At 48.9% G+C, this 22,460-nt stretch overlaps 9 protein-coding genes and 1 non-coding gene across 10 annotated transcripts; 5 read left to right on the forward strand and 5 right to left on the reverse strand.

Annotated features, from left to right (window-relative positions):
- Positions 1 to 588: 588 nt before the first annotated feature.
- BU24DRAFT_418538 (F-box domain-containing protein) lies at positions 589 to 1,971 on the reverse strand. The gene has a single exon (XM_033527007.1). It carries the CDS (start codon positions 1,780 to 1,782, stop codon positions 697 to 699), a length of 1,086 nt encoding a protein of 361 aa, XP_033387305.1. The 5' UTR covers positions 1,783 to 1,971; the 3' UTR covers positions 589 to 696.
- Positions 1,972 to 2,312: 341 nt separating this feature from the next.
- On the forward strand, positions 2,313 to 3,661 carry BU24DRAFT_489018 (DUF862-domain-containing protein; the record flags this gene model as incomplete). The annotated part of the gene is made up of 4 exons (XM_033533594.1): positions 2,313 to 2,800; positions 2,851 to 2,981; positions 3,033 to 3,129; positions 3,188 to 3,661. Exons 1-4 carry the CDS (start codon positions 2,687 to 2,689, stop codon positions 3,659 to 3,661), a joined length of 816 nt encoding a protein of 271 aa, XP_033387306.1. The 5' UTR covers positions 2,313 to 2,686.
- A 130-nt stretch (positions 3,662 to 3,791) lies between these two features.
- Positions 3,792 to 4,745, reverse strand: BU24DRAFT_109414 (translational machinery component). Its single transcript, XM_033520778.1, has one exon. It carries the CDS (start codon positions 4,601 to 4,603, stop codon positions 3,926 to 3,928), a length of 678 nt encoding a protein of 225 aa, XP_033387307.1. The 5' UTR covers positions 4,604 to 4,745; the 3' UTR covers positions 3,792 to 3,925.
- BU24DRAFT_418540 (Tim44-domain-containing protein) lies at positions 4,722 to 7,004 on the forward strand. The gene is made up of 2 exons (XM_033527008.1): positions 4,722 to 5,859; positions 5,910 to 7,004. Exons 1-2 carry the CDS (start codon positions 4,853 to 4,855, stop codon positions 6,583 to 6,585), a joined length of 1,683 nt encoding a protein of 560 aa, XP_033387308.1. The 5' UTR covers positions 4,722 to 4,852; the 3' UTR covers positions 6,586 to 7,004.
- A 237-nt stretch (positions 7,005 to 7,241) lies between these two features.
- Positions 7,242 to 8,524, forward strand: BU24DRAFT_447568 (Thioesterase/thiol ester dehydrase-isomerase). The gene is made up of 2 exons (XM_033530831.1): positions 7,242 to 7,478; positions 7,544 to 8,524. The coding sequence occupies exons 1-2, from the start codon at positions 7,292 to 7,294 to the stop codon at positions 8,359 to 8,361; spliced, it is 1,005 nt and encodes a 334-aa protein (XP_033387309.1). The 5' UTR covers positions 7,242 to 7,291; the 3' UTR covers positions 8,362 to 8,524.
- Positions 8,525 to 8,982: 458 nt separating this feature from the next.
- Positions 8,983 to 9,092, reverse strand: BU24DRAFT_t18. Its single transcript has one exon. It is a non-coding gene; the product is annotated as a tRNA-Leu (tRNA).
- Positions 9,093 to 10,310: 1,218 nt separating this feature from the next.
- Positions 10,311 to 12,690, forward strand: BU24DRAFT_364344 (uncharacterized protein). Its single transcript, XM_033524242.1, has 2 exons — positions 10,311 to 11,283; positions 11,335 to 12,690. Exons 1-2 carry the CDS (start codon positions 10,648 to 10,650, stop codon positions 12,580 to 12,582), a joined length of 1,884 nt encoding a protein of 627 aa, XP_033387310.1. The 5' UTR covers positions 10,311 to 10,647; the 3' UTR covers positions 12,583 to 12,690.
- A 339-nt stretch (positions 12,691 to 13,029) lies between these two features.
- BU24DRAFT_447570 (uncharacterized protein) lies at positions 13,030 to 15,843 on the reverse strand. The gene is made up of 2 exons (XM_033530832.1): positions 14,079 to 15,843; positions 13,030 to 14,030 (listed from the first exon to the last, which is right to left on the reverse strand). The coding sequence occupies exons 1-2, from the start codon at positions 15,614 to 15,616 to the stop codon at positions 13,193 to 13,195; spliced, it is 2,376 nt and encodes a 791-aa protein (XP_033387311.1). The 5' UTR covers positions 15,617 to 15,843; the 3' UTR covers positions 13,030 to 13,192.
- Positions 15,844 to 16,787: 944 nt separating this feature from the next.
- Positions 16,788 to 18,503, reverse strand: BU24DRAFT_342920 (general substrate transporter; the record flags this gene model as incomplete). Its single annotated transcript, XM_033523336.1, has 4 exons — positions 16,788 to 17,182; positions 17,253 to 18,011; positions 18,063 to 18,361; positions 18,433 to 18,503. 4 exons carry the CDS (start codon positions 18,501 to 18,503, stop codon positions 16,788 to 16,790), a joined length of 1,524 nt encoding a protein of 507 aa, XP_033387312.1.
- A 1,528-nt stretch (positions 18,504 to 20,031) lies between these two features.
- On the forward strand, positions 20,032 to 20,687 carry BU24DRAFT_418545 (translation machinery associated TMA7). The gene is made up of 3 exons (XM_033527009.1): positions 20,032 to 20,123; positions 20,228 to 20,320; positions 20,413 to 20,687. The coding sequence occupies exons 1-3, from the start codon at positions 20,105 to 20,107 to the stop codon at positions 20,505 to 20,507; spliced, it is 207 nt and encodes a 68-aa protein (XP_033387313.1). The 5' UTR covers positions 20,032 to 20,104; the 3' UTR covers positions 20,508 to 20,687.
- Positions 20,688 to 22,460: the final 1,773 nt, after the last annotated feature.

Consider the following 22,460-nt stretch of genomic DNA (forward strand, 5'->3'; position numbering starts at 1 on the left):
GGGAGGCTGGGGGAGACCCTGTATAGTCAGGCTATCTAGTCACCTTTCTCACCAATCAACAAGTCCTCTGATCCTCGATTTCATAGTTCATAATGTGACTCCTGGTGTTTACTGTCCCACTGTTTTTGTCTTGGTATTGATGATCGTCCAGGTAGCTGCTCTCTAACTACAACCTCCCCAAGGCATGTAAGATGCATTTGATGATGATACATACATTCAATGGAGGCTTTTATTGCTAAATGCGTCTTTAGCTCTCAGATACAGAGCTATCCCAAGGCACCATGTATACAAGAACCCGAAAGAGCGGAAATACCTAGAGATAGACATCGGCAGCTATATTATTTATCTTACAGGAATAGAGCACTCTTTGTAATTTGAGTGATTCAGTCATGCGTAGCATTACGTTTATTCTATGGAAAAAGCAGGTCACTTATTAGATGCAGGTAAAATTGGGTAAAAAGCATTAAAAGACGGCTTATCACATAGGTATTTCCACTGCTAGACGTATTGATCATGACACTAAGAGGCCTGTAGTGGTATGTAACACTTCGAACATGCAATTTAGCAACAGTGAAAAGCTCAAGATCATTTGCAGGGAAGAGGTTCCATTATTTCTGAGAAATTTATAGAACAGGTAGTCTGGCAATGAAGAATCATATTTCTCGGTACTGGCAACATAATAAGTCACCTCATTTCCTAGAGAAGCTTCTGCATGATGACCTCACTCGCAGAGTAGCAGTGTTTTGCATGCTCAAGAAATTCTGCCTCTGAGTGTGTACGATATGCCAGTCCCCGACAGAACCTATCGGGCTCACTGACTGTAAGACTTATACGCGAAGTAAAATCCTGCCTCCGCCAGAGACTATTGGATGTTAGTTCACACCCTCGACACCATATTCCGTTCTCGACGCCGCTCTCGGAGATTGAAGGGAAGGGGATGGTGCCCATGCCACAAAACTTGTCAATCACAACGTTTGCCGTCGATCGGAATGTTATGGGGTCTTGCGAAAGCTGTTGTAAAGGCGCTTCTTGGACCTGCGAATATCTCTGAAGAGTCTTGAGCGGGACCGACTTAACCGCTAAAGCCTGATGTTTTGCAGCAAATGCCGCAGACAAAGCGTCGTATGAACCGTGGACTTTGAGCGCCAGAGCTTTTACAGCTCTAATGCTCGTAAGACTGAATTGACGCTTCCGTGAGGTTTCAAAACGAATATGGTAATGGCCAGGAACACTTAGCATGACAGGCAACGTCTTCATGTCTTTCCTGGAGAGTACGAAGATATCACGAGCCCTCTCGAGGGTGATCATCCAAAGGGATCGGTTTTCAAATAGGCACACGTGGCAGCATCTCTCCGCTGTGGGAAGCGATAGGAAGGGGCCATAAAATCCACAAGAAACGCATCGATCCGAACGAAGAATGGAGTTGAGTGTATAGACGGAATGGAGCCCGATCACCTTGGTTTTTGTCAAGGTGCGAAAGACGTGCCCAGCGGATGAGAGGAGGTGTCTGAACGCAGGCAGGGGTTCCACGATTGCATGTCCATGCCTAGACACAAGTGAGATGCGTAACAAGGACTGGAGGTCTAGGTAGCCAAGAATCTCGTGCAGAAGTTCGAGGGGCAAGCAGTGAAGAGCTCCTATCGACGATGAGTTGCGGGGTCGTAACTTGCTGAACACTGGTTTCTCTTTGTTGTTGATCGTGATAACGCCTTCGATGAGCCACCGTGGACGAGAAGCGAGATGCTGGAGTATCTGCTCTTTGGTGAAGGCCTCCTCGGCCATGGCGCAGGTAGAACAGGGTACCGTAGAGTTGCCCGAATGAAGTGCAGGGAGAGGATGCTGAAATGGCGAGCGATTCCAAATTCATTTTACGAGTGAAGTAGAAATAGATTCAGGTAATCTAGTGCAAGGAGCTCTCCGTGGCCATGGTTGATGTCTTCCTCAGCAGCGGGACCGTTGCCTACACAGTCGTGACAATGGTAAAGTAATAGTAAAGTTGACAAACACCACCATATATCGATAAATGTGGTTAGCGTGGAATCACTTGGTCTATAGTGATAGCGGATTCAACGATGCATTGAGGCATACACTACTCCGTACTGCAATGATCCGATGTCTGCAACGGTGATTGACAGGTACCTAGGTAGATATTCACATGTTCGGAGTAGTAGTCTACCTAATAATCAATTGATCTGTTATCCAGCCCCAGCACCAGGTACACTCGGGTGCTTCCTTGGTTATACTACAAAGGGTATGATCGCCCCTAGCAACTGGCGAATCTCACCTCGCAGATCGCAGGTAGCGGGCCCTTTTGGCCAAGTGCATGCGTGTACGGGTAGTACATAGTGTGTATGTACGTGTACTTACTTTGTACTTTGCTTTGTGCTGCCGGCCTGTACAGTATGCATGTACTGTGGCGTAATTCGGTACCTGCCCTACTTGGGAGCGCCACTGCTTCATTGACGCCGTTGTCTCGACTGCAGCCAGACTCCACTCTACACCGCGTTCTTCGCTATGCCTCTGCACCTATCTCCACCATTCCTTAATCCCTCCACACCTGTTGGCGAGCCTGAGTCTTTTGACCATCGTTGAAGGGCTGGACCCTGCGACTGGAAACTACACCTCTATCTATCCTCCCCGTCTCCCCTCCACCGCTACGCCACTATCAACCAATATCCACGCAATCATGGCGTCCTCTTCGGCCACACGACCCAAGATAATACGCAAGGGCTCCTCACACCGATCTACCCTTTCTCTGCATCGCACCGAGATTATTATCAATGTTTACGATCTTCTACCTGTAAAGCTCTCCAGCCCGTCTGCCAACCTCCGAACTAACAAGCGTACCAGCCCGGCAAAGTATCAACCATCCTATGGGCTATAGGCAGCTCTCTCCTACACACTGGTGTCGTTATCAACGATAAGGAATACGCATACGGAGGTCACGATCAACGCGGTGTGACTGGAGTATATTACACAAGGTAGGGACAGGAACACAGCTCGCCTCGTTGTGCTCCCGTTGACCGAAGCAGACCCAAACAAGAACCTCCAGGTGGGACCTGGAGACAATCAGTCCTCCACGGATTCTCGTTCCGACCCGAAGAAGAGGTAAAGGCTATCATTTTGGAGGTATGGTGGTTTGAAACTTCACTCTTACGACACAAAGCCATCTAACCCGTGTTCCCAGGCGTCGAACGAGTTTCAGGGAACTTCCTACAATCTCCTCACGAGGAACTGCAATCACTTCACTTCTTACCTCTGCGAGAAACTCACTAGTCGTTGCGCTCCCGGGTGGATCAATCGTGCCGCTAGCATAGGCGTAGCTCTACCTTGCGTTGTACCACGGGAATGGATAGCACCCCCCGATCATGATACTGCGGATGGAGAGCTCCTTGATGAGGACTTCGAAGATGAAAGATCGGCTATGCTGCGGGGCGATCAAAGGACACGGCATAGGATGTCCGACGAAGATTCGGAAGACAGGGACAGTGAAGCAGGCCAAGTCGCGGGTAGCAGTAGCAGAGGCGTTGTCAAATGCTCAAGAGAGTATCCAAGATACTCGTCTAGCAACCATGCACCTAGGCTGGTGTCGGTCAAAGATACATCTGGGCGAGAGATGCCAACGGCGGAGAGGGCGCCAATGCCTAGCAGAATAACATGACTTTGTCTCATTCATTTTGTCCTCTGGCGAATGATACCCCAAGATTTATACAAGGATAGTCGAATTGTATCATACAGTATATCTATCTACGGCCTGCCTCCGTCTTGTGATAGTCAATGTCCGATCTTTATAATTGTGATCGAATCTTTACTCCTACGGATGCATATTGTACAAAAGCCATTCTTGTACCTCTGCCTGCAAACATCTCCGGTCTAGGTTGTTCGTAATCGCCACAAAAGCACGTCTTAAAATGCACAATACTGCTCAGCCCAATCTCCTGGGCTTCTTGCTTCGTGTACCGCCAAACTTCAGCCTGGTTGAGTCAGACAGCCTGCAGACCAGTGGGCGAATCTTCCTTCCTTCACTTCCCAGAATCGCTTTGGTCACGGCCTCTCGGCCCGGCCCAAATCCACGATAGACGAGTTCCAATTTCTTGATCTGTGGCAATAAACCCTTGTCTTGGATTCTGCTCATGACGAATGCGGCGAGTTGATAAGCGGCATCGTAGCTGCCTCGTCCAGACTTGCGAAACCCGATGTTCCCGCAAGAGACCGATATCAGGGCGTCTCGATTTGGCTTCGTGAGGGTGATGTGTGTGTTGTGTTTGTGTGCGTAGATGTGGAGGTGGTGTCGATCGTCTTCTTCCCATTCCTGCTTGGCAAGGTTTTGGAAGCCATCCAATGTCCCTTGGCCAGGAATTATACCATGGAAGGAATCACCCACCCGCCTGAAGTTGTTGTCCACGTTCTTGAGCAGGCTGTCCATGTTCAATGGATCCTGGGGTTCTTGCGGCGGAGGGGTTCGGGCGAGCATCCGAGAGGAATTCGAGAAGCTTCGGACGGACGAGAGGGAGAGGGATGGCAGCGGCAGGCCGGAGCGACATGATGCGCAGATTGAGGACTGCAGAGAATTGAAGAGGCGCATTGCTGTATATTTCCCCATGGCGGAAGGATATCGACCGGCTTCGCGCGCCAATTGAGGGTTGATGGAGGTGTCTCGATGCTCGGCGTCGTCGAAAAAGTGCTCTCAGGTGGCCCGTGCGTTGCTCTGTTCCGATGGAAAAAGGCTATTGCTTCCACTTCATTCTCTTGAATCATCCACCGCCCTCAAGCGTCAATTCCACATCCTTTCGGGGCCTTGTTTCTTCCATAATTATCTACTTGAAGTTTGCTCCTTAGTTAATCACAGAGGATGAGTGTGCGGTCCGTAGGAACGGTCACAGGGCCGGCACGATGGGGTAGCATCCAATCTTTTGCTGCCTCACCCTCCAGTATCCATGGGCGGGCCGCCGCATATAGACGATTATCCACGTCCCCATTGGTATCGCGAGCATCTGCAACGCAGATACGTTCCAGTCCGACGCCGAACCCCCAATCCTCTCCTCTCCTCTATCTACGGAGCGAGTTCCTTCCGCAAGACGTCCTCTTCCGCACTGCTTCCGTTTATGCGCGCAGCTTCCACTCGAAGTCCGCCCTGCAGCAACAAGCACAGAAGAAAGAAAATGAGGCCACAAAGGACCGAGCAGAGCCCGAGGTGAAAGCTGAGAAGCCTGCATCCGAGGGTGCTGCAGGCGAAAAGGCTGCGGGCAAGGAAGGTAGCGAGGGATCGACCCAAGACAAGAAGGACGGAGAGGAGGGTGAGAAGAAGGAGGGCGAGGAGGGCGAAGATGGCAAGAAGAAAGAGCCACCGCCACCACCCCCACCTCACGGCGACAAGACGCCATGGCAGGTTTTCACAGAAACTTTGAAGAACGAGTTCCAGGCGTCGAAAGAATGGAATGAGTCTACCAAGCAACTTTCTGCTGGTGTGAACGATTTCACACAAAATCCTCGAGTCCAAAAGGCTCGATCTACCTACAACCAGGTCACGGATGCTGCCACCACGAAAACCGCCGATGCATTGAAGACTACAGGCCGTGCCATTGGGCAAGGTGCTGCTTGGACATGGGATACCACACCTGTGAAGGGCGTTCGTAAGGTCGCAAACGTGACTGGATCTGGCATCGAGTACGTCACTCGTCCAGTTCGCCAGTCCAAAGCTTTCAAGGCAGTGAAGGAGACCGTCGATGATGGTAGCTCTTCACGTTATGGTGGATGGGTAGAAAAGGAGGAGCGTAAGAGGCGAAGAGAGTTAAGAGAACTGAACGAGCTGGAAAAGACGGGCGGAAAGCCTAGCCAGCCACTGGAGGAGGATCCTGAGTAAGTCCACCGACCCAATTACCACAGAATAACGTACTGATATAATTTAGGGCTGGCACGAACATCACTGTCCATAAGGATGCCCGATACAAAGAAGTCTGGCGAGATTTCAGGGAGAACTCGAAGATTATGCAGGGGTTCTCTTCGCTGAAGTCAACATATGATGAGTCCGAGAATCCGCTCATATCTACTGCCCGCAGCATCTCAGATCGTATTACCGGTTTCTTCGCCGAGAACGAGACCGCCATGGTCATCAAGAAGTTTAGAGAAATGGACCCCAACTTCCAGCTCGAACCTTTCTTGACAGAGATGCGCGAATATATCCTTCCTGAAGTTCTGGACGCATACGTCAAAGGAGACGTCGAGGTGCTGAAAGTCTGGCTAAGCGCAGCACAATACTCCGTTTATGCTGCTCTTATGCAGCAATACACCACTGCTGGCCTCAAGTCAGATGGCCGCATTGTTGACATCAGAGGTGTTGATGTTTTGAATGCACGTCTGATCGAACCAGGAGAGATTCCTGTGTTTATCATCACATGCAGGACCCAAGAGGTGCACGTTTATAAGAATGCCAAGTCAGGTGAATTGGCCGCCGGAATGGACGACAAGGTCCAGCAAGTCACATACGCCATTGGAGTTACGAGGATACCCGAGGATGTCAGCAACCCTGAGACTAGAGGATGGAGGCTCATCGAATTGCAGAAGAGCGCAAGAGATTATTACTGATCAAGCAGCCATTTTTGCTCATTTCCTATTCCGGCACATAAAAAAATGTACTATTATCGTCCTTTCTGGCGGTTGTTTTTCCCTCTCCTACGGACGTTAGGTTTCCTGGCATACGGTGGCGTCTTGATGAGGTGGGCATCTTCTCTTTTCACGTCTCATTGCTTCAACAGAAAAGGCACGCATGGTCTGCCTTCGTAAAGAGATTGGGAGGCATCAGACGAAATGTTTGCAGCGTCTTATGAGATATACTTCCCCGCTCTGTATCATGTATAGTATTATAGCAGAAATCTGCACTGTAAAATCGAGGAACTGGCCAACGAACAGCCAATGAAGGAATGGATGGCTTGATGAATGAAGTCAGGAACAATATCATATGTTGAGATCTTGGCTGATATCTGCTATGTTTGAGAGAATGTCAGCACTTCGACTAAATGTCTACTCTTCAAAGAAAATCAATGGGTGCTAATTCCACGTGTATGCGATTTCCAATTTCGGCCGAGCAAATAGATATTCACCTAGTCGTTGCTTGGCCTGCAAATTCGTCATCGAAGGCGAACGAACGTATCGGAGCCTCCGCGTCAATGGATAGATATGATTTGAGCCGAGGCAACGCTTCGCTCCCCGTTCCGAGGCCGGTCCGAGCGTCCTTTTGACCTCACAAATACACCTTGAGCCTCTCAATCTTTGAGCCACTAATACGCTTAGCATGTCTGCAGTCGCAAGGTCGGCCATTTGTAGAAATGTGGGTTCCCTGGGGGTGTTGGGTGGTCGGAGGGTTTTCACACCGCTCCGCAATGTGCCATCCAGACCGAGCTGGAAGATAAAAGAAGTCGATGCGCCGGCGAAAGTTACACATAGCAGAATTCTCAGATTTCAGAGTACGGTCGCCGAGTGTAAGTTGCCCTCCTAATAGACGCCGAAGAAACGGCGAGGAATTCGCAGGCTAACCATTCAAAAGCATCAACTTCCTCCGCATCTTCAACACAATCCACCGAGACATCACAGAGTACCCCTCCCTCTGCGGACAACGTGAAGAAATCAAGACCTATACTCCGAACTCTCGTCTTCCTTTCCACAACAGCACTCTGCTTTGTAGCCGGATTCACAATGGCTGCCCAACCCACTGTCGCTGCAGGTGTCGATACGGCACGCGCTGTGCTCAACCCCCCCACCGACGAAGAGACCCTCACCCTCTTCAACCCAGCCAGCGAAGAACTCGCCGAGATCGAGAGACAAATCTTCGCACACCCGCTCACCCGTTCTTTGCTCCAAGACGAGAAGTACATCGCATCGCGACCACACCTCAAGATCCCCGAACAACTTCGCGCACAGAACCTGACTGGCGGAACATTACTCGGTGCCGACAAGATCGCCGTCCCTCCGTTGCAATTCAGCACCGCAGATGGCACAACCTATTACTCTCTGCAGTATCTAGGACCTGCGCTTTGCGGACATCCTGGCATCGTACATGGTGGACTCCTTGCGACTTTGCTCGACGAAGGACTTGCACGATGCTGTTTCCCCGCCCTGCCTAACAAAATCGCGGTCACGGCGAGTTTGAAGGTCGATTACAAGAGGCCCTGCATGGCCGGTCAGATCGTTGTCTTGAGGGCGGAAACAACAAAGGTTGAGGGCAGGAAAGCATGGGTCACAGGTCGCATTGAAACTCTTGCGGATGAGAGCAAAGGCGAGAAGCCTGTGGTTCTGACAGAGGCCGAGGCGCTCTTCATCGAGCCAAAAGGCGCTGAGAACATGAAGAAGATCGTCCCTACATAATTGATTGTTACGAGCGTTTGTTTGGGATTTGGGCGTTTTCATGTTCGCATTTTCATGGGGTTACAAGTCCCCCTTTGACCACGTCTAGTCTTTGACGGAGTGTCAACTTTTAGACTGTAGACATATATATACATAATTATCGCAGTTGCATATTGTTCAAGACATCCTGCAAGCTATTTAACAATATAAGTGAAGATACAACTAAAGGTATCTACTAATCCTTAGGACAGAAGCTGGAACCTGTGCTAGAGGAAAACACCTACACAATAATAACTATACTCTTGCAGCATATTAACTGTTCCCTAGGGAAATTATGTGTTATTCTTATATTGTATCATTCAAGGAATATGAATAAACTGTAATAGAAAAACATCTCTGCCTTTCTAGGCACATACTACCTAGTACTTACCTAAGGTAGTAAGTACTGAATTAATACAATGTAGACAGCTAAACTGACATAAAATAACTGGTAACTAAGCGCCATAATTAGGTAGTAGTTATTACAATTAATTCTTGCCTTTAAATGACTTCGCAGACCAAATAAAGAAAGAACAAGGGAAAAAAAAACTTGCTGCCTGTCTGCTCTTTTTAAGCAGTCAATAAACAAGAGCAAAAAAATGTTGATCAGAGTGGGACTCGAACCCACGCCACTTTCGTGACCAGGAAGATACTACGTATCACAACGCTAAGGAAACCTTAACCTGGCGCCATAACCGCTCGGCCATCTGACCTGTTGAATTATAAAAGAATGTCGATTTGTTCAATTTATATGCGAGGCCAAATACAATACCTGCGTAACCTGATGTCGTTACCAAACATGTAGGATCGGAATTTAGATCAGTGCTTGTGGCACCAGACATGGCATGCAACCATAAGACAGGGATATGATTGGTAGCCTGAGTACTAAGAGATAGTGTGTGTAATAGTGTGTGTGTGGATAGGCATATCAACTTCGGAACCAGTCCGCGAATTTGCAAATGCTCAATGGAACATATCGCGTATTTGTGTTCATATCAATGTAGACCATTGATTGACATTTATTGCTTGGGTTCGGTTCATACAGCGCGTATGTATTCCGTAGATGCATTGCGAATGCTGTTCGACGATAATTCTAGTATATTTCCCTCGACCCATTCCTGACCTAGAGACGGAGAGAATGTCATTCAACTAACTAGTCAATTGTAGGAATTTGCAGACAAGAGTACGTTCCTCGTTGCCGTGACTAATTCGAAGTCCTTGACTTGTTTCGCCCAGGGTTATCATGGGCGAGTTGCAGAGATAACGAACTGCCTGTGCATATAGCAAATCTGCAAGCCAACGGCTGGTTATATTTTCTGTCAATGCTAACAAATTGAGATATGTAGGTCTACGTCAATGGCAGTAGTTGTATACAGTTAGTTGTGGCTGCTTAGGCCGAAGACTTCATGTCAGGCTAGTCACCGAATGAATCGGGTACGGGCTTAGAACGTGATACACAAATGGAAGTGCTTACAGCAATCATCATTGCATGCTCTTAATCTATTGCACACTACAGACGACAACGCTGAAAAAACTACAAATGCTTACACACTGCTTGTTCAAGAGATGGCAATGCTCAGCGGCAGGTAATCTCTGAATGATGCATACAGCTCGGCCGAATTTGAATGACAAAATAGGGAGCAATGGAATCGGAAGCCTCGTTGCAACAACATGTGGAGCCGATATAATGTAGAAGAAACTGAGACTATTCGGAGAAGTCTCGCAAGCGTAGGGTGTGGGGGAAGAGGCTGGACGTTGGAGATGGATCCGTGCGACTGGATGTGGGCCCGGCAGCGCTCACGGCTGTCGCTTAGCGCTATCTCAGAACGGCACGTGTAGGTGAATGTGGCGCCAATCGAGCCAATGACGCCACACTTAAACCTCATCGAGGGCTCCATCTCGTCTTTGACTGCCGCTCTGCACATCCGCCTCTCTTTGCTATGCCCCCCGCACCCTTCGCGGCATCATAAATCGGCGCCATTATTTTGGCTTTGCCAACACTACTATCCCCGATATTATTGCCGGCCAACGTCGGCTCGTAAACATGGGTCTTTTCATCTTGAGCCAGCTGCCAATGCTGCTCCCACGCCAGCTTCCCCCATAGTTCTTTATAAGACACCTGCTGCTGCACTGCACACTTCGTTTATCCGCGACCTGTCCAGCCTGTTCGGTATATCTCACAATCTAATTATTGGTTGAACACCCCTGATACACTTACTTTCTTTCTGTGATACCCTGCTCCATTCTGACGGATCGACGGCCCCAACCATGACAGACAAGTATGACATCGTCATCATTGGTGCTGGACCAGTAGGCCTCACACTCTCGACCTGTCTGGCGAGATGGGGCTACCGCATCAAGCACATCGACAACCGCCCCGAACCCACACCGACCGGTCGTGCAGATGGAATCCAGCCACGTTCCCTGGATTTGCTGAGGAACATGGGCCTGAAGCGTAAGATCATGGCCCATGACCCTGCCAAAGTGTACGAAGTTGCATTCTGGGATCCCAATGCTAAGGGCATCCACCGAACCGGCACATGGGCCAGTTGCCCAAAGTTCATTGACGCCAGATACCCTTTCACGACGCTGTTGCACCAGGGATTGATCGAAAGGGCATTCATCGAGGACATTGAGAGCCATGGCACGCAAATTCAGCGACCGTGGACCATTACTGGATTTCAGAATGATGGAAAAGACCCCGACTACCCGGTTGAGGTCAGCTTAGCACATGTAGATGGAACTCTCTCGGAGACAGTCCGAGCTAAGTACTTGTTCTCCGGCGAGGGTGCCAGGAGTTTTGTGAGAGAGCAACTCGGTGTCAAGATTCACCACAAGGATCCGATTGCCCATGTTTGGGGTGTTATGGATGGTGTTGTTCGAACGAACTTCCCTGATATTAAGGTAAGTCTGCCCCAAACCAGCATTACATTTTTAGGTGCTGACATGCATTAGATGAAATGCACAATACATTCCGATGCTGGTTCTATCATGGTTATCCCTAGAGAAGACAACATGGTCCGTCTCTACATTCAAATTGCATCCTCAACCGACCCAGATTGGCACCCCCGCAAGACAGCCACTGCGGAGGAAGTGCAACGCCGCGCCAAGGCCATCTTCAAGCCCTATGATATTTCATGGGATCGTGTCGAGTGGTACTCCGTGTACCCCATTGGTCAGGGTATCGCTGAGCGTTACACTCTCGATGAGCGGGTCTTTATGGGTGGTGATGTATGTCATACCCACTCGCCGAAGGCAGGGCAGGGTATGAACACCGCATTCCTTGACGCTGTCAACTTGGCATGGAAGATCCACCACGTTGAATCTGGATTCGCGACACGCGACATTCTGTCGACTTACGAATCTGAACGCAAAAAGGTTGCCGAGAATTTGCTGGATTTTGATGCCAAATATGCCAAGCTCTTCTCTACACGCATTCCCTCTGCCGGCGAGGTCGCTGGAGCTTCGAGCGCCGGACCGGAAGAGAACGATTTCGTCAAGACGTTCAAGGCAAGCTGCGAATTTACCTCTGGATATGGTGTCGCATATAACCCCAACTCAATTAACTGGGGTTCCGAGCACCCGGCTCAACACCCACTATTCCTGTCCTATGAGAAAGGAACGAACCTCCGTACTGGACGCATTCTTACTCCCGCCACTGTGACTCGCGTCGTCGATGCCAACGTCGTTCATCTAGAGCAAGAAATCCCACTCAACGGCTCCTACCGAATGTACATCTTCGCCGGTGAGCCATGGCGCGCGGCAACTGCACTTCGCGACCTTGCCACACACCTCGCAAATCCGAAATCATTCTACTCTGCCTTCAGTCATCGCGACGACTCGGTAGATCGATACCACGAAGTGCACAACCCCCACAACAACTTCATCTCCATCTGCACCATCTTCAACGCCGCCCGCTCAAAGATCTCGATCCAGGAGATGCTCCCAGAAGTCTTCGCCCGGTACCGCGACCATGTCTACGCTGATGACGTGTGGGATCAGCGCGTGCCAGACGCAAAGGCTGCTGCACACGCCAAGATGGGCTTGAGTGAGGAGAAGGGTGGTATCGTCATTGTCCGACCGGACGGATATGTAGGATGCGTTGTCAAATTGGAGGAGGGTAAGGGTACTGCTGAAGCTCTTAACCAGTACTTCAGCGTGTTGACGGGAAAGAATCTTGGAGAGAAGAGGGCAGCTTTGTAGATCTTGTAAATATTTCACTTTGAACGTGGCGTTGTAGTATAGGTTTTATCCGCATAGCGTGTTTTCTATTTGGGCCAAAAGCTTGAGATATCGCCAGGCCATCTGTAGAAAGAAATAGTAGTGTGTTACATTGCAGATTACTCTTCTTACTATCAACCTAACCCCTTTTCTTTCAATGACGGGCGGGAAACCTCCCAACTACCGTGTAGAAGGTTGTGGAGTAGTTTATCTTTAAAAAAATACTGATAAGCCTACCATCAACGCGAAATGATCGTGGTTTATACTTAGCCTATCTCGGCATTGAATGGAGCTGATATCGTCTGATGTCAATTGAATAGAAAGAATGATAAATATCTCGTAATAGCTCAATCGGTAACATAACGTTGGCTAAATATCTGTTCATCAAAAGACGAAACGGAGCGAAGCATGGCATACTAAGAATAATGTGTATCATTGGTAAACATAGTGGACTACATTACAAAACCATTCCAAGCTTCTTTCAAACCTAACTGTGACCACAGAACAGTGAAGTCCTAAATTGTGGCTCATGTTTCTAAGTGTATAGAAGAAGTATTGGCTGTGCTCAAACATAGCGCTCTGGACACTCGTATCACATCATGGATGAGGTATCGAGCCCAACGAATGCGGAAGAATCCAGTTCAAGCCAGTCTGTCGTCTGCCAATCGTCAAGGAAATTAGGAAGGTTCGAAATATCGGAATCGATAGGACTACCAAACATTGGTTTCCATCCACCAGCAGCTGGCACAGACATTGATTGATAAAGGGCGGTAGCATTCCCATTAACACTGTTGCTATCGTGTAATAGAGCTGCTTCAGATCCCCGCCTGGCTGTTCTCCGTTTGGCCTCAAGCCGTAATTCCTGAAGAATGATGCTGTAGCGGCGACTTGGTGAATTGCTAGCTGTCGCCTGGGCGAGATGGGTCAGGCAGCGCTCTGCGAGATCAAAGATTTTTGCGTAGCTTTGACCATTCTCTCCAGTGTTATCGGTTTGTTGAATCGCCCAGACGTAGACGACACTCAGTGCACAGAAGCACACATAATGAGTCCACCAGAATGCATGAAACAGTTTACCATCCCGTGCCAATCGATCAACAGCCTCAAGTACCGACTGAGCTGCAGCGAGGCATTCACGTATGCTCTCATTTGCCATCTCACGAGTATCCTGTCGGTTGCTGAGGTTTTTCAGCAAAAAGGGACGGTGCGCGAGCATCACACACTGCATGTAGGAAAGGTTCATGGATGTTGACTGCCGACGAAAGCTCGCTATGAGACTTGAAGGGTTGATCGAACCTAGCAGGGGCGGAAGCGAGGCTTTCCAGTCGCGTAGTTCACGTCCCAAGCGATGTGAAGCGGCAATGCGCTCATGGTCAGGAACGGCCTTGATCGAATAGACTTCGCTCGATATCTTCTCTAAAATTTGAGCAAGTCTGTAATTATCAGTACTGATTCATTTAGCCTTAGTAAAATATACATACTTTGCGTGGTAGATTAGGGCGTCGATGTGGCAGTCTTTATCATCCGTGCCCTCTATTGGGCCATCTGCTGTCATGTCCTCATCATTAACTGCGTCCGGGAAGTGTTGGTCGATATCATCATCGCGATAATGACGAGGGCGACCAAAGACCACACCCATGTACTTGTCCACAATATATGCTGACCAGAATGTCCTTATCCGACACTGCTGCTCGATGTAATCGCGCTTCTGCAATGGACGCTTTCGTCCCTCGCAGCGATGTAGTCCCAGGGCTGAGATGATCTGAAGGGCATGACCAAATGTGTACCACGCTTGATTCATTCGCGATGACATGAGTAGGTAAAGCACCTGGACTATGCGCACTTGGGCGGATTCCAACTTTGGAAAGCCCGTCTCAGCCTCGGTCAAACGAAGCGCTTCACAGAAAAGCGCATCAGAGTGTCGCAATGGAGAGACTCCATCATTGACGGACGGAAATGTAGGTATTTCCCCACTTCTAATTATTTCATCGTGAAATGTAGCTATCGTTAGCACAGTAAGAACAATCGCGGCCTGCGCCCGGGTTAATCCGTGCCAAATGGGAAGCTGCCGCTCAGTGTTATGCACCATTACACGATACCATTCCATTACAGTTGGTCTGTGTAGAATACGGTAGGTAGCGATGCATACGTCAAAGTATAGGTCGAAGAGTTCAATGGTTCGGCGCTCCGCTGGAAGTTGAATGTGGCCAGAGTCCTGGAATGGTTTGTCGCCAGCATGAATAAGGCCTTGGTTTTCTTCGCCTGAACTTAGAGAGCCACTCAACAACTGGCTATGTTGATTGTTGGAAAGCTTTACCCATGCGCGATGGAGGAATGAATGGCCAGACGTAGAATCTGAAAATTGGCCGGCGACTTCCAGATCAGGAGATCCTCGCGAAGGAACATCATGATGGATTACCCTCTTACTAGGTTGGAGGGTAGTATCGTGACTCTCTCCATGCTCTATTGACAATACAGGGTTTAATATCGCTACATTCCCGTGCAGTCTTTGTTCCTGGACAGTTGGTTGTGTCTGTGAGGAAGCATCTTCTGGGGTGGCCTGGTTGCTGCTCGACGGCTGTTGATGGACATTGACAGGCTGGAATGTCGGAATGATGCTTGCATTTAACAGCCTTTGTTCGTTGGCAGCTTCTATGCTTCCCATGGGGTCCAGTGAATGCAAAGGCCTATTTGGCTCTGACTGTGGTGGAGTTGGGGGTTTACCACGTAGGTAACGCGCCTCATACAGACACGAGATCCCTCGCTTTGCGCATGTATCGCATGGTTGAGTGCCAGAGCATTTTGCCTTCTTTGACTTGCAAGTGTCACATGCACGCGTGACTTTGCGCTTCTGTCGTGGATCACTGATATGGGCGAAGGAAGTTCTCCGCTTCCTGGATGGCGGATTACCGACGGACTCAGCTACAGACGCTCGTCTTGGAGAAATCGGTGTAGCAGGAGATGCTGTCGATACTGACGCCGTTTCACCCTGCGGCACCTGGTCGATACCAAAATCCATGGTCGGATAATGAAGAGGGAACACAAAAAGAGGCACGGATTATGTGGAAGCTTGAGGTTGGGAGAAGTGTGGAGAGACCGGAAAACTGTGGGGAAGGAAAAGGAGGGGAGGCCGGGCCGGCTGGGGAAAATACCAATCATGTTACCCTCGGTTCATGGCGCGCCAAAAGCGACATATTCAATCTCCATAGACTGATATCTGTGTCAATACTCGATTCAGGAATGAATAAATAATGGTCAGATATAACCTGTTCTTACTCACGTTCATTCTGTTGTCTGGCTCTGCACACCAATCATGAGAGAATCCGTCGAGGCCTTGTGTTTGGTCCACTTCTCCACACTGCATATCCGGGCGACTGTGCTTCCGCTGTCGGAACCACGACATAGTAAGGTCAACAATAGCATTTCCGGTAGTCGAACCTCAATTGAACGAAACATGCTATCTTGCTATTTAAAACATGTCACCCCCCATGAATTTTTCTCATATTGGGTTCTGGGGTACCCGTGACCATCGCGACTGGGTATGACATATTGCCATTGTGCCTCTACCGACGCGTCTCACATTCAACACCAGCGCTCAATTACCCAAGGAATCTGATGCGCAGTTTGAAGACCACCGAATACATGGCATAAACTTATCGACTGCACAGTAACTTATTTAAAAGAAGTCGACGCTGACTAGGATGTCCGCGAAAACAAGAATCCTAACTCAGAAGCCTTCTTACCGCCGACCCAATCGACAATTTGCTCAGCAAACCAAACGCTGTTCCTGTCGTCGAACAGATATAGGCCCATTCATATCTCTACTAACCCCAGCTGTTCGATCTCCGCACATCTAGAGATATACCAAACAAGGCACGTTCTCCCTTACAGCAACAGTTAACCCGGCGAGCCGAGGGTTGCCAGCCCACTGTTGTCGCGACGGGAGACGGATATCCTCGAGGAGCTTGGGGAAGAGGAAATCAAAGGTGCAACATCTCACAGGCCGGTCACATCACAAGGGAACATACACGAGGATGTTGTTGACGATGAAACATCATGCCATTTAAAGTAGTAGTCATGTCAGTGCACAACCTCACATATATCTCGCGAATAGATACTTGGCATCTGATTCATCGTAACCAGACACCTCCTTCCAATTGCCAGTATCGTCATTCACCCACTGAAGGCCATTAGTTCCTGTGCTCTGTCGTCGTAGTGACTGGCTTGTTCTCGCCATCAAGCTCCACACTGTGTACCCTGGCCTGCTTCTCATCGAAGTTAACGATCTCCGCACCCTTCTCGACGTGGTTCGAGCCACCGAACAAGGTATCGATCTCCTCGAGGCTGACCTTCTTGGTCTCAGGGATGAAGAACCACACGAAGACCGCGAGCAATACGTTGATACCGCCGAACATGTAGAAAGCGTAGAAGCCCTCGTTCTTGAGGAAGGTAGGGAAGAATTGTTGGACGATGGAGTTGGCGACGTTCTGGGTCTGCGAGCACATGCCGACGGCCTGGGCACGAACGTTCATGGAGAAGATCTCGGAGGTGAAGATCCAGGTGGTTGCTCCCCAAGAAGGCTTGTCTGGACGCATGTGTTAGTGGATGTTTTCATGGGGTGAGTTGCTGCGGTTTGAGCAGAGTGGATGACTTACAGAAGAAGGCGAACAGGAACATCAGGAAGACAATCGCTATGCCTACGGATAACGACTTCGCGCCATCAATCGTGGGTGTTTGGGTTTCGACAGTTGCGACGACAATCATGCAGATGGCCATACCGACAGCACCGACGATGAACAGGAACTTACGACCGAAGCGATCGACCGTCCATGTGGCGTTCAATGTGAAGAGAATACCGAAGGTGGCGTTGAGAGCGTTGATAAGAGCGATGGTAGAAGCGCTCTTGAAGACCTTCTTGTACACAATTGTCGAGTAGGTGTTCAAGGTTCCTTGGCCAGTAACCTGTTGTCCAGCGTTGAGAATAAGGCAAAGGTACATTCGCTTGCGAACGGACTTGTCCTTCCAGAGGGCGGAGTAACCGGAAGAGATGGCCTCAGCCTCGAACTCGATGGCCTCACGAATGGTCAACAACTCGGCCTCAACCTCCTCCTCGGTGTCTCGCACACGCTGAAGCGAACGGCGAGCATCCTCGATGCGGTTGCCGTGCTGGATGTACCAACGGGGTGTCTCGGGGATGAAGAAAACTTGGGCGATAATGGCGATGGGCATGAGGAGCTGGAAGAGGACAACCATCTTCCAGTCCCACTCGCCAAGCTTGGGGACGTTCTTGCTGCAGGCATAGTTGACCCAGTAGGCGATGAATGAACCGACCGAGTAGAACATCTGCCAGAAAGACATGACCTGTCCACGGATTGCCGAAGGTGCAAGCTCGCCAATGTAGATGGGACCAGCAGCTGGTAATCATTAGCAACGCCCCGGGTGCTATCATGTTGGAGAAAACTTACTCAGGGCAAGACCTTGACCGATACCGATGAGGACACGACCGCCAATGAAGCAAGCAATGTTGCCCCTTGGAGAGAAGGTCTGCATGAATGTTGCAACGATAACGAAAGCAGCTCCGACAGCCATACCCACACGTCGTCCAGCATAATCGGCCAGTGGTCCTCCTAGGAAGAAACCCGCAACAACGGCACCGACAGTGTATGATGTATTGATGGCTCCAATGATCTGGGTGTTAGGCTTGTTGAAGTAGGCCACCCAGTTCTTCGAACCCTGAACGGCGTTGAAGACAGACGCATCGTATCTATGAGGATATGTTGGTGAGCATACATACGCTACATTGGATTATGAAGTAACATTTCAAACAGAACTTACCCGTAAAGAACCATGCATGACGCAGCGACCAAACTGATGTACCAATTGTACACCAACTTAGAGGAAGGCATATTAGGCGAGGCTGTTTCGATATCTTCGAGCAAAGAAGGGAAATGAAGACCTTGCCTCGAGGAAATGCGAACAGCGAAACTTGCGAGGAGCAGAAAGCACGAAGTTCAAATGTATTGCCAAAGGTTGAGATATATATATGTATGCACAGTGCTCACTCATATAATCTTAGCTCCATGCACGGAGCCGTGGAACCAAACATCGTCCCTGGTACAGACATATCCCCACAGCCTGGTACACGACATGGAGGATGCTATTCGGGTTCTGCTACCCGTTGACCTCAATATATTTACACCAATCATATCGTCTCAGCATGCTGGGAGGCTGATGTCTCTTCAATAACATTCTGAGGAAGCGATCTGGGGCCCCGGACTACCCCAAAAGTGTGCTGTTTAACTCCACAAAAGACAGTAGACCGAGAGGCAGAGATATGGTCGATTGCAAGATGGTCACGGAATTATTATTCCACGAATGATAAATAAGGTCGTTTACCAGAGATCCGCCGAGTCGTGAATGAAAGGGACGGTGACCATGTGAAGCTAAACGATGTTAGGCTCGTTTTGTTGGCGCTAAGAGGTCGGGGAACGGAGGAGTTGCCCCAGACAAGCATCACCTGCTTGATCCAAGACGGCATCGAAGTTCTTATCTCTGTATAAGCGTTTGGCAAGTACCGAGGGGGCTGGATAAAAGCCTTTGGCTGAGTTGAGCCGCATCGATATTGACAGGGTCGACAACGTCTCTATTTCAACAGCAATGAACGCAGCGTACGGTATTGTGTAGAAGTGTCAGGTCAGTTAGGGTGATTCTCGACCTCCTTGGGGAGATACGACGAGCTAAGGTGTGGAGACAAAAGATGAATGTCTAACTGGCAGGATAATCGGCAAAAATGGATTGCGCTGAATTTAGCGTTGCGTCCACCACCCGCACCCAACATTTCTGTTGGGCTACCCGCTCACAGTCGCTGATCACATGAATCAAGATTTCTAGATCTGCATGACTCGGTTGCTAGACGAAGGAGTAGTGGATTTGAGAAGCCATTGCATCTAGATGATGAGGGTTTGCGCAATTGCAGTTCATAGCATCCAGACAGCCAAAACCATCTTTGCTTTTGCAGACTCCATTTGAGGACCGAACGATTGACAAACATTGTTGTCAGGCAGAGGCGAAGTATACGAACGGAGTCGACCATGCCACATCAGGCGGAGTGCTGTCTTGCCAAAGACGCGCGGTCTTCACAACTGGCTAGAAAGTTTGTGCATTGATTCCCTCTCCACTATTGATCGTGGGGAGATCGAGTGGACATCATGAACTGGAGTGTGCCTTGTCGAACGTTGAGTGAGACTCGAGACTCAAGGGACTTTGGGATTTATCAGATCACCTTACATCAGCAGACGTTGCCACGTGATGATGTGAACAGCCACTCAGCCACTCAGCCACTTTTTGTCACACGTGCCCCCACCAGACCCTACATAGATTTGCAGGTAGGCGCTGACCGCAAACCCCACTGTTCTCACCAGAGAGAGATATATCCTGCACTACACCACACACTACACTCCACCACTACCCACAGAACCCTAGTGACGAGATCACTACATCCGCAATAATGCCTTCAGGTCAAGGAAGTAGGTCACGCCTCTCCATCCCATCCTGCACCCTCATTCGAAATCCTGGAGATGCAGGAACCCGCCTTGAGGGAATTTTCCGCCGCTGACATAGGATGCAACAGCCGGTACCAACCCAATCCACAACAAGAAGCCCAAGAAGAAGGCTGCCGACCTCGACGAGGATGATCTTGCCTTCAAGGCCAAGCAGCAGGCTGGTACGCACGACCCTGATCCATCAAACTCCTCCCGACACTCGGGCATGAGAGAATCGGAGGAAAGTAGAAAGTGGCTGACGCAGAACACACAGACAAGAAGGCACGCGAGGAAATGGCATCCAAGGCCAAGGGCAAGGGACCTATGAACACCGGCCAGCAGGGCATCAAGAAGTCTGGCAAGAAATAGAGAGCTGGGACGTGAACCGTTTGCGACCGAAAGGGAACGACACGGAAACGGAAGTGCCAGTCGAGGACATTTGTTTCAGGATACCATACATTCAGGCGTTTTTACTTGAGCGCGGCAGAAAATACCACCTCCGCCTTACGATCAACGAAGCATAGGGAATGAATGATACATGCACTTTTACACAAACTTCCATCTTTTGAGAACTAACTTTTGTGCCTTGTACTTATCTCGTTTTGCTGGTGCGACTGTTGCCCGTCTGGGCGGAAACTCATCCTAGCGTGCTATGTCCCCACGGACTATGCTACCAGTCGTACCCTCACGATCATACACTTATGCCTCTCCTCGGACTATGTTTCATCTGTAGGTTCCGTCCAGATTGGAGTATTTGATGCGAGTGTTGTTTGATTGCTCTGCTTCCGGCAGGGGATGAGAGCCGCCTGCAGTTCGTTTTCTTTGGTCAAGAGTATCTGATAGATGCAGATAATAGTAACCTGCATGAATTGCAGTAAACTTTTGGCAGAATAGCATGAATCCGTGATATACGTTTGATCACACAATATCGGTATAGAATAGAAAATGAAATAACATCCTCAGCCATTCGAATTTAGCTATGGAATAAAAGAACGATTGTATGTACCTAATTTCATCTATGTGTGGATATGAATCGCACCAAAACGTAAGTTTCACACCTACAAAGCCTTCAAAACACCATCTCTCCCTAGCCATACACAAGCCATGTGTCCCTGAAACTAAGTTTCACCCATCACCCCAACGACAACGACAATGGCAACAGCATGAAACCGTAAAAAACAAACCTAAAACAGATCCACCAAACCATAAAAGAAACGGAAAGAAAACCGATACCTACAATGCATGCATGCATGTGCTTGAAAACAGTGGGTCTTGGTTTTCTATCCTTTCCTTCTTTCTCGAAGTTCACTAGCTATAATACTAATGCTGTCGATATGAATGGCTGTTGAAGTACCGATATAGGGTTAGAAATAGAATAGATCAAAGGGTCTAGACTCTACACCCGTCCAGCACGCAAACCTCCCGTCGGAAAAGGGAGAAGGGGATACACAGTAGTTTGGGAAAAGGGATGGGAAGGGTTAGCGTATATTGTGAGTCAACAATACCGTCCCTCGAAGCGAAATACTACCTACGAGTACTATCGCACTCAATGTGTGTTTGTATGTCCCAATGGAGAAGGCATACATAAAATGATTTCGCAACTCCAATAGTTCCGTGAAACCACGACAACTCGACCGTTGTAAAAATCGTTGAAGTAGTTCTCGAGGAATTCACTCTCCCTTGCTTTTGCTTACTTCCTCCCTTATGGTGAATTAACAATCAAGGTGAAGAGAACGGAAAAGGAGAGACTAGTGGATTGATAGCATGTACCTAGGTATGTATGCATGCATGCAACGTAGGTGTACGTACACATAATTTATCTATTATGGACCCTTTGGGACGCTATAGGTCGAATGTGAGAATGGCGGTGGAATTAAAGACACTATTGATGTTGAACCGTTGTGGTACGGGAAGTATTGGAACTAAGGTTTCTTTACAGAGACTTCGTGGTTTGCATGATAAGCGAGATTGCGGTTGTTAGCTTACCTTTTTGCGTTGTTGAGGTCCCTACTTTGCGACTACGAGCAACATGGTGGAAAGAGTAGGACGAGAGTGATGTGATGGGCACATGAGGATAGGATAATGCACACGGAAAGATGATGAGTTTCATGTAAATGGTTTATATTTTTTGTTCTTTGGTAATGCGCATGCTGTCTAATGCCGCGACATTAACCATATTGCACGAATAGTGTAGACCCATGGTTTCTTGGCCTACATGCAATGGGAAGACTTCATAACTGAAAGAATTCGGGGTATTTGTCTGTATTACAAAAGTGTCTCGTGGACGGTAAATATATGGTTCGCATTCGAAACGACGGAGTA

Source organism: Aaosphaeria arxii (genome assembly GCF_010015735.1).
Source record: "Aaosphaeria arxii CBS 175.79 unplaced genomic scaffold BU24scaffold_2, whole genome shotgun sequence".
Classification (NCBI taxonomy): Eukaryota; Fungi; Ascomycota; class Dothideomycetes; order Pleosporales; genus Aaosphaeria; species Aaosphaeria arxii.

Coding starts and splice junctions, on each gene's coding strand:
- BU24DRAFT_109414 (XM_033520778.1), bottom strand. CDS start 4,603: ATGGGGAAATATACAGCAATGCGCCTCTTCAATTCTCTGCAGTCCTCA.
- BU24DRAFT_418545 (XM_033527009.1), top strand. Junction 20,321..20,412: donor CAAGGCCAAGCAGCAGGCTG/GTACGCACGACC, acceptor CAGAACACACAG/ACAAGAAGGCACGCGAGGAA.
- BU24DRAFT_418538 (XM_033527007.1), bottom strand. CDS start 1,782: ATGGCCGAGGAGGCCTTCACCAAAGAGCAGATACTCCAGCATCTCGCT.
- BU24DRAFT_447570 (XM_033530832.1), bottom strand. CDS start 15,616: ATGGATTTTGGTATCGACCAGGTGCCGCAGGGTGAAACGGCGTCAGTA. Junction 14,031..14,078: donor GCCCTAATCTACCACGCAAA/GTATGTATATTT, acceptor TGATAATTACAG/ACTTGCTCAAATTTTAGAGA.
- BU24DRAFT_447568 (XM_033530831.1), top strand. CDS start 7,292: ATGTCTGCAGTCGCAAGGTCGGCCATTTGTAGAAATGTGGGTTCCCTG. Junction 7,479..7,543: donor TCAGAGTACGGTCGCCGAGT/GTAAGTTGCCCT, acceptor ACCATTCAAAAG/CATCAACTTCCTCCGCATCT.
- BU24DRAFT_364344 (XM_033524242.1), top strand. CDS start 10,648: ATGACAGACAAGTATGACATCGTCATCATTGGTGCTGGACCAGTAGGC. Junction 11,284..11,334: donor CGAACTTCCCTGATATTAAG/GTAAGTCTGCCC, acceptor GACATGCATTAG/ATGAAATGCACAATACATTC.
- BU24DRAFT_418540 (XM_033527008.1), top strand. CDS start 4,853: ATGAGTGTGCGGTCCGTAGGAACGGTCACAGGGCCGGCACGATGGGGT. Junction 5,860..5,909: donor CCACTGGAGGAGGATCCTGA/GTAAGTCCACCG, acceptor GATATAATTTAG/GGCTGGCACGAACATCACTG.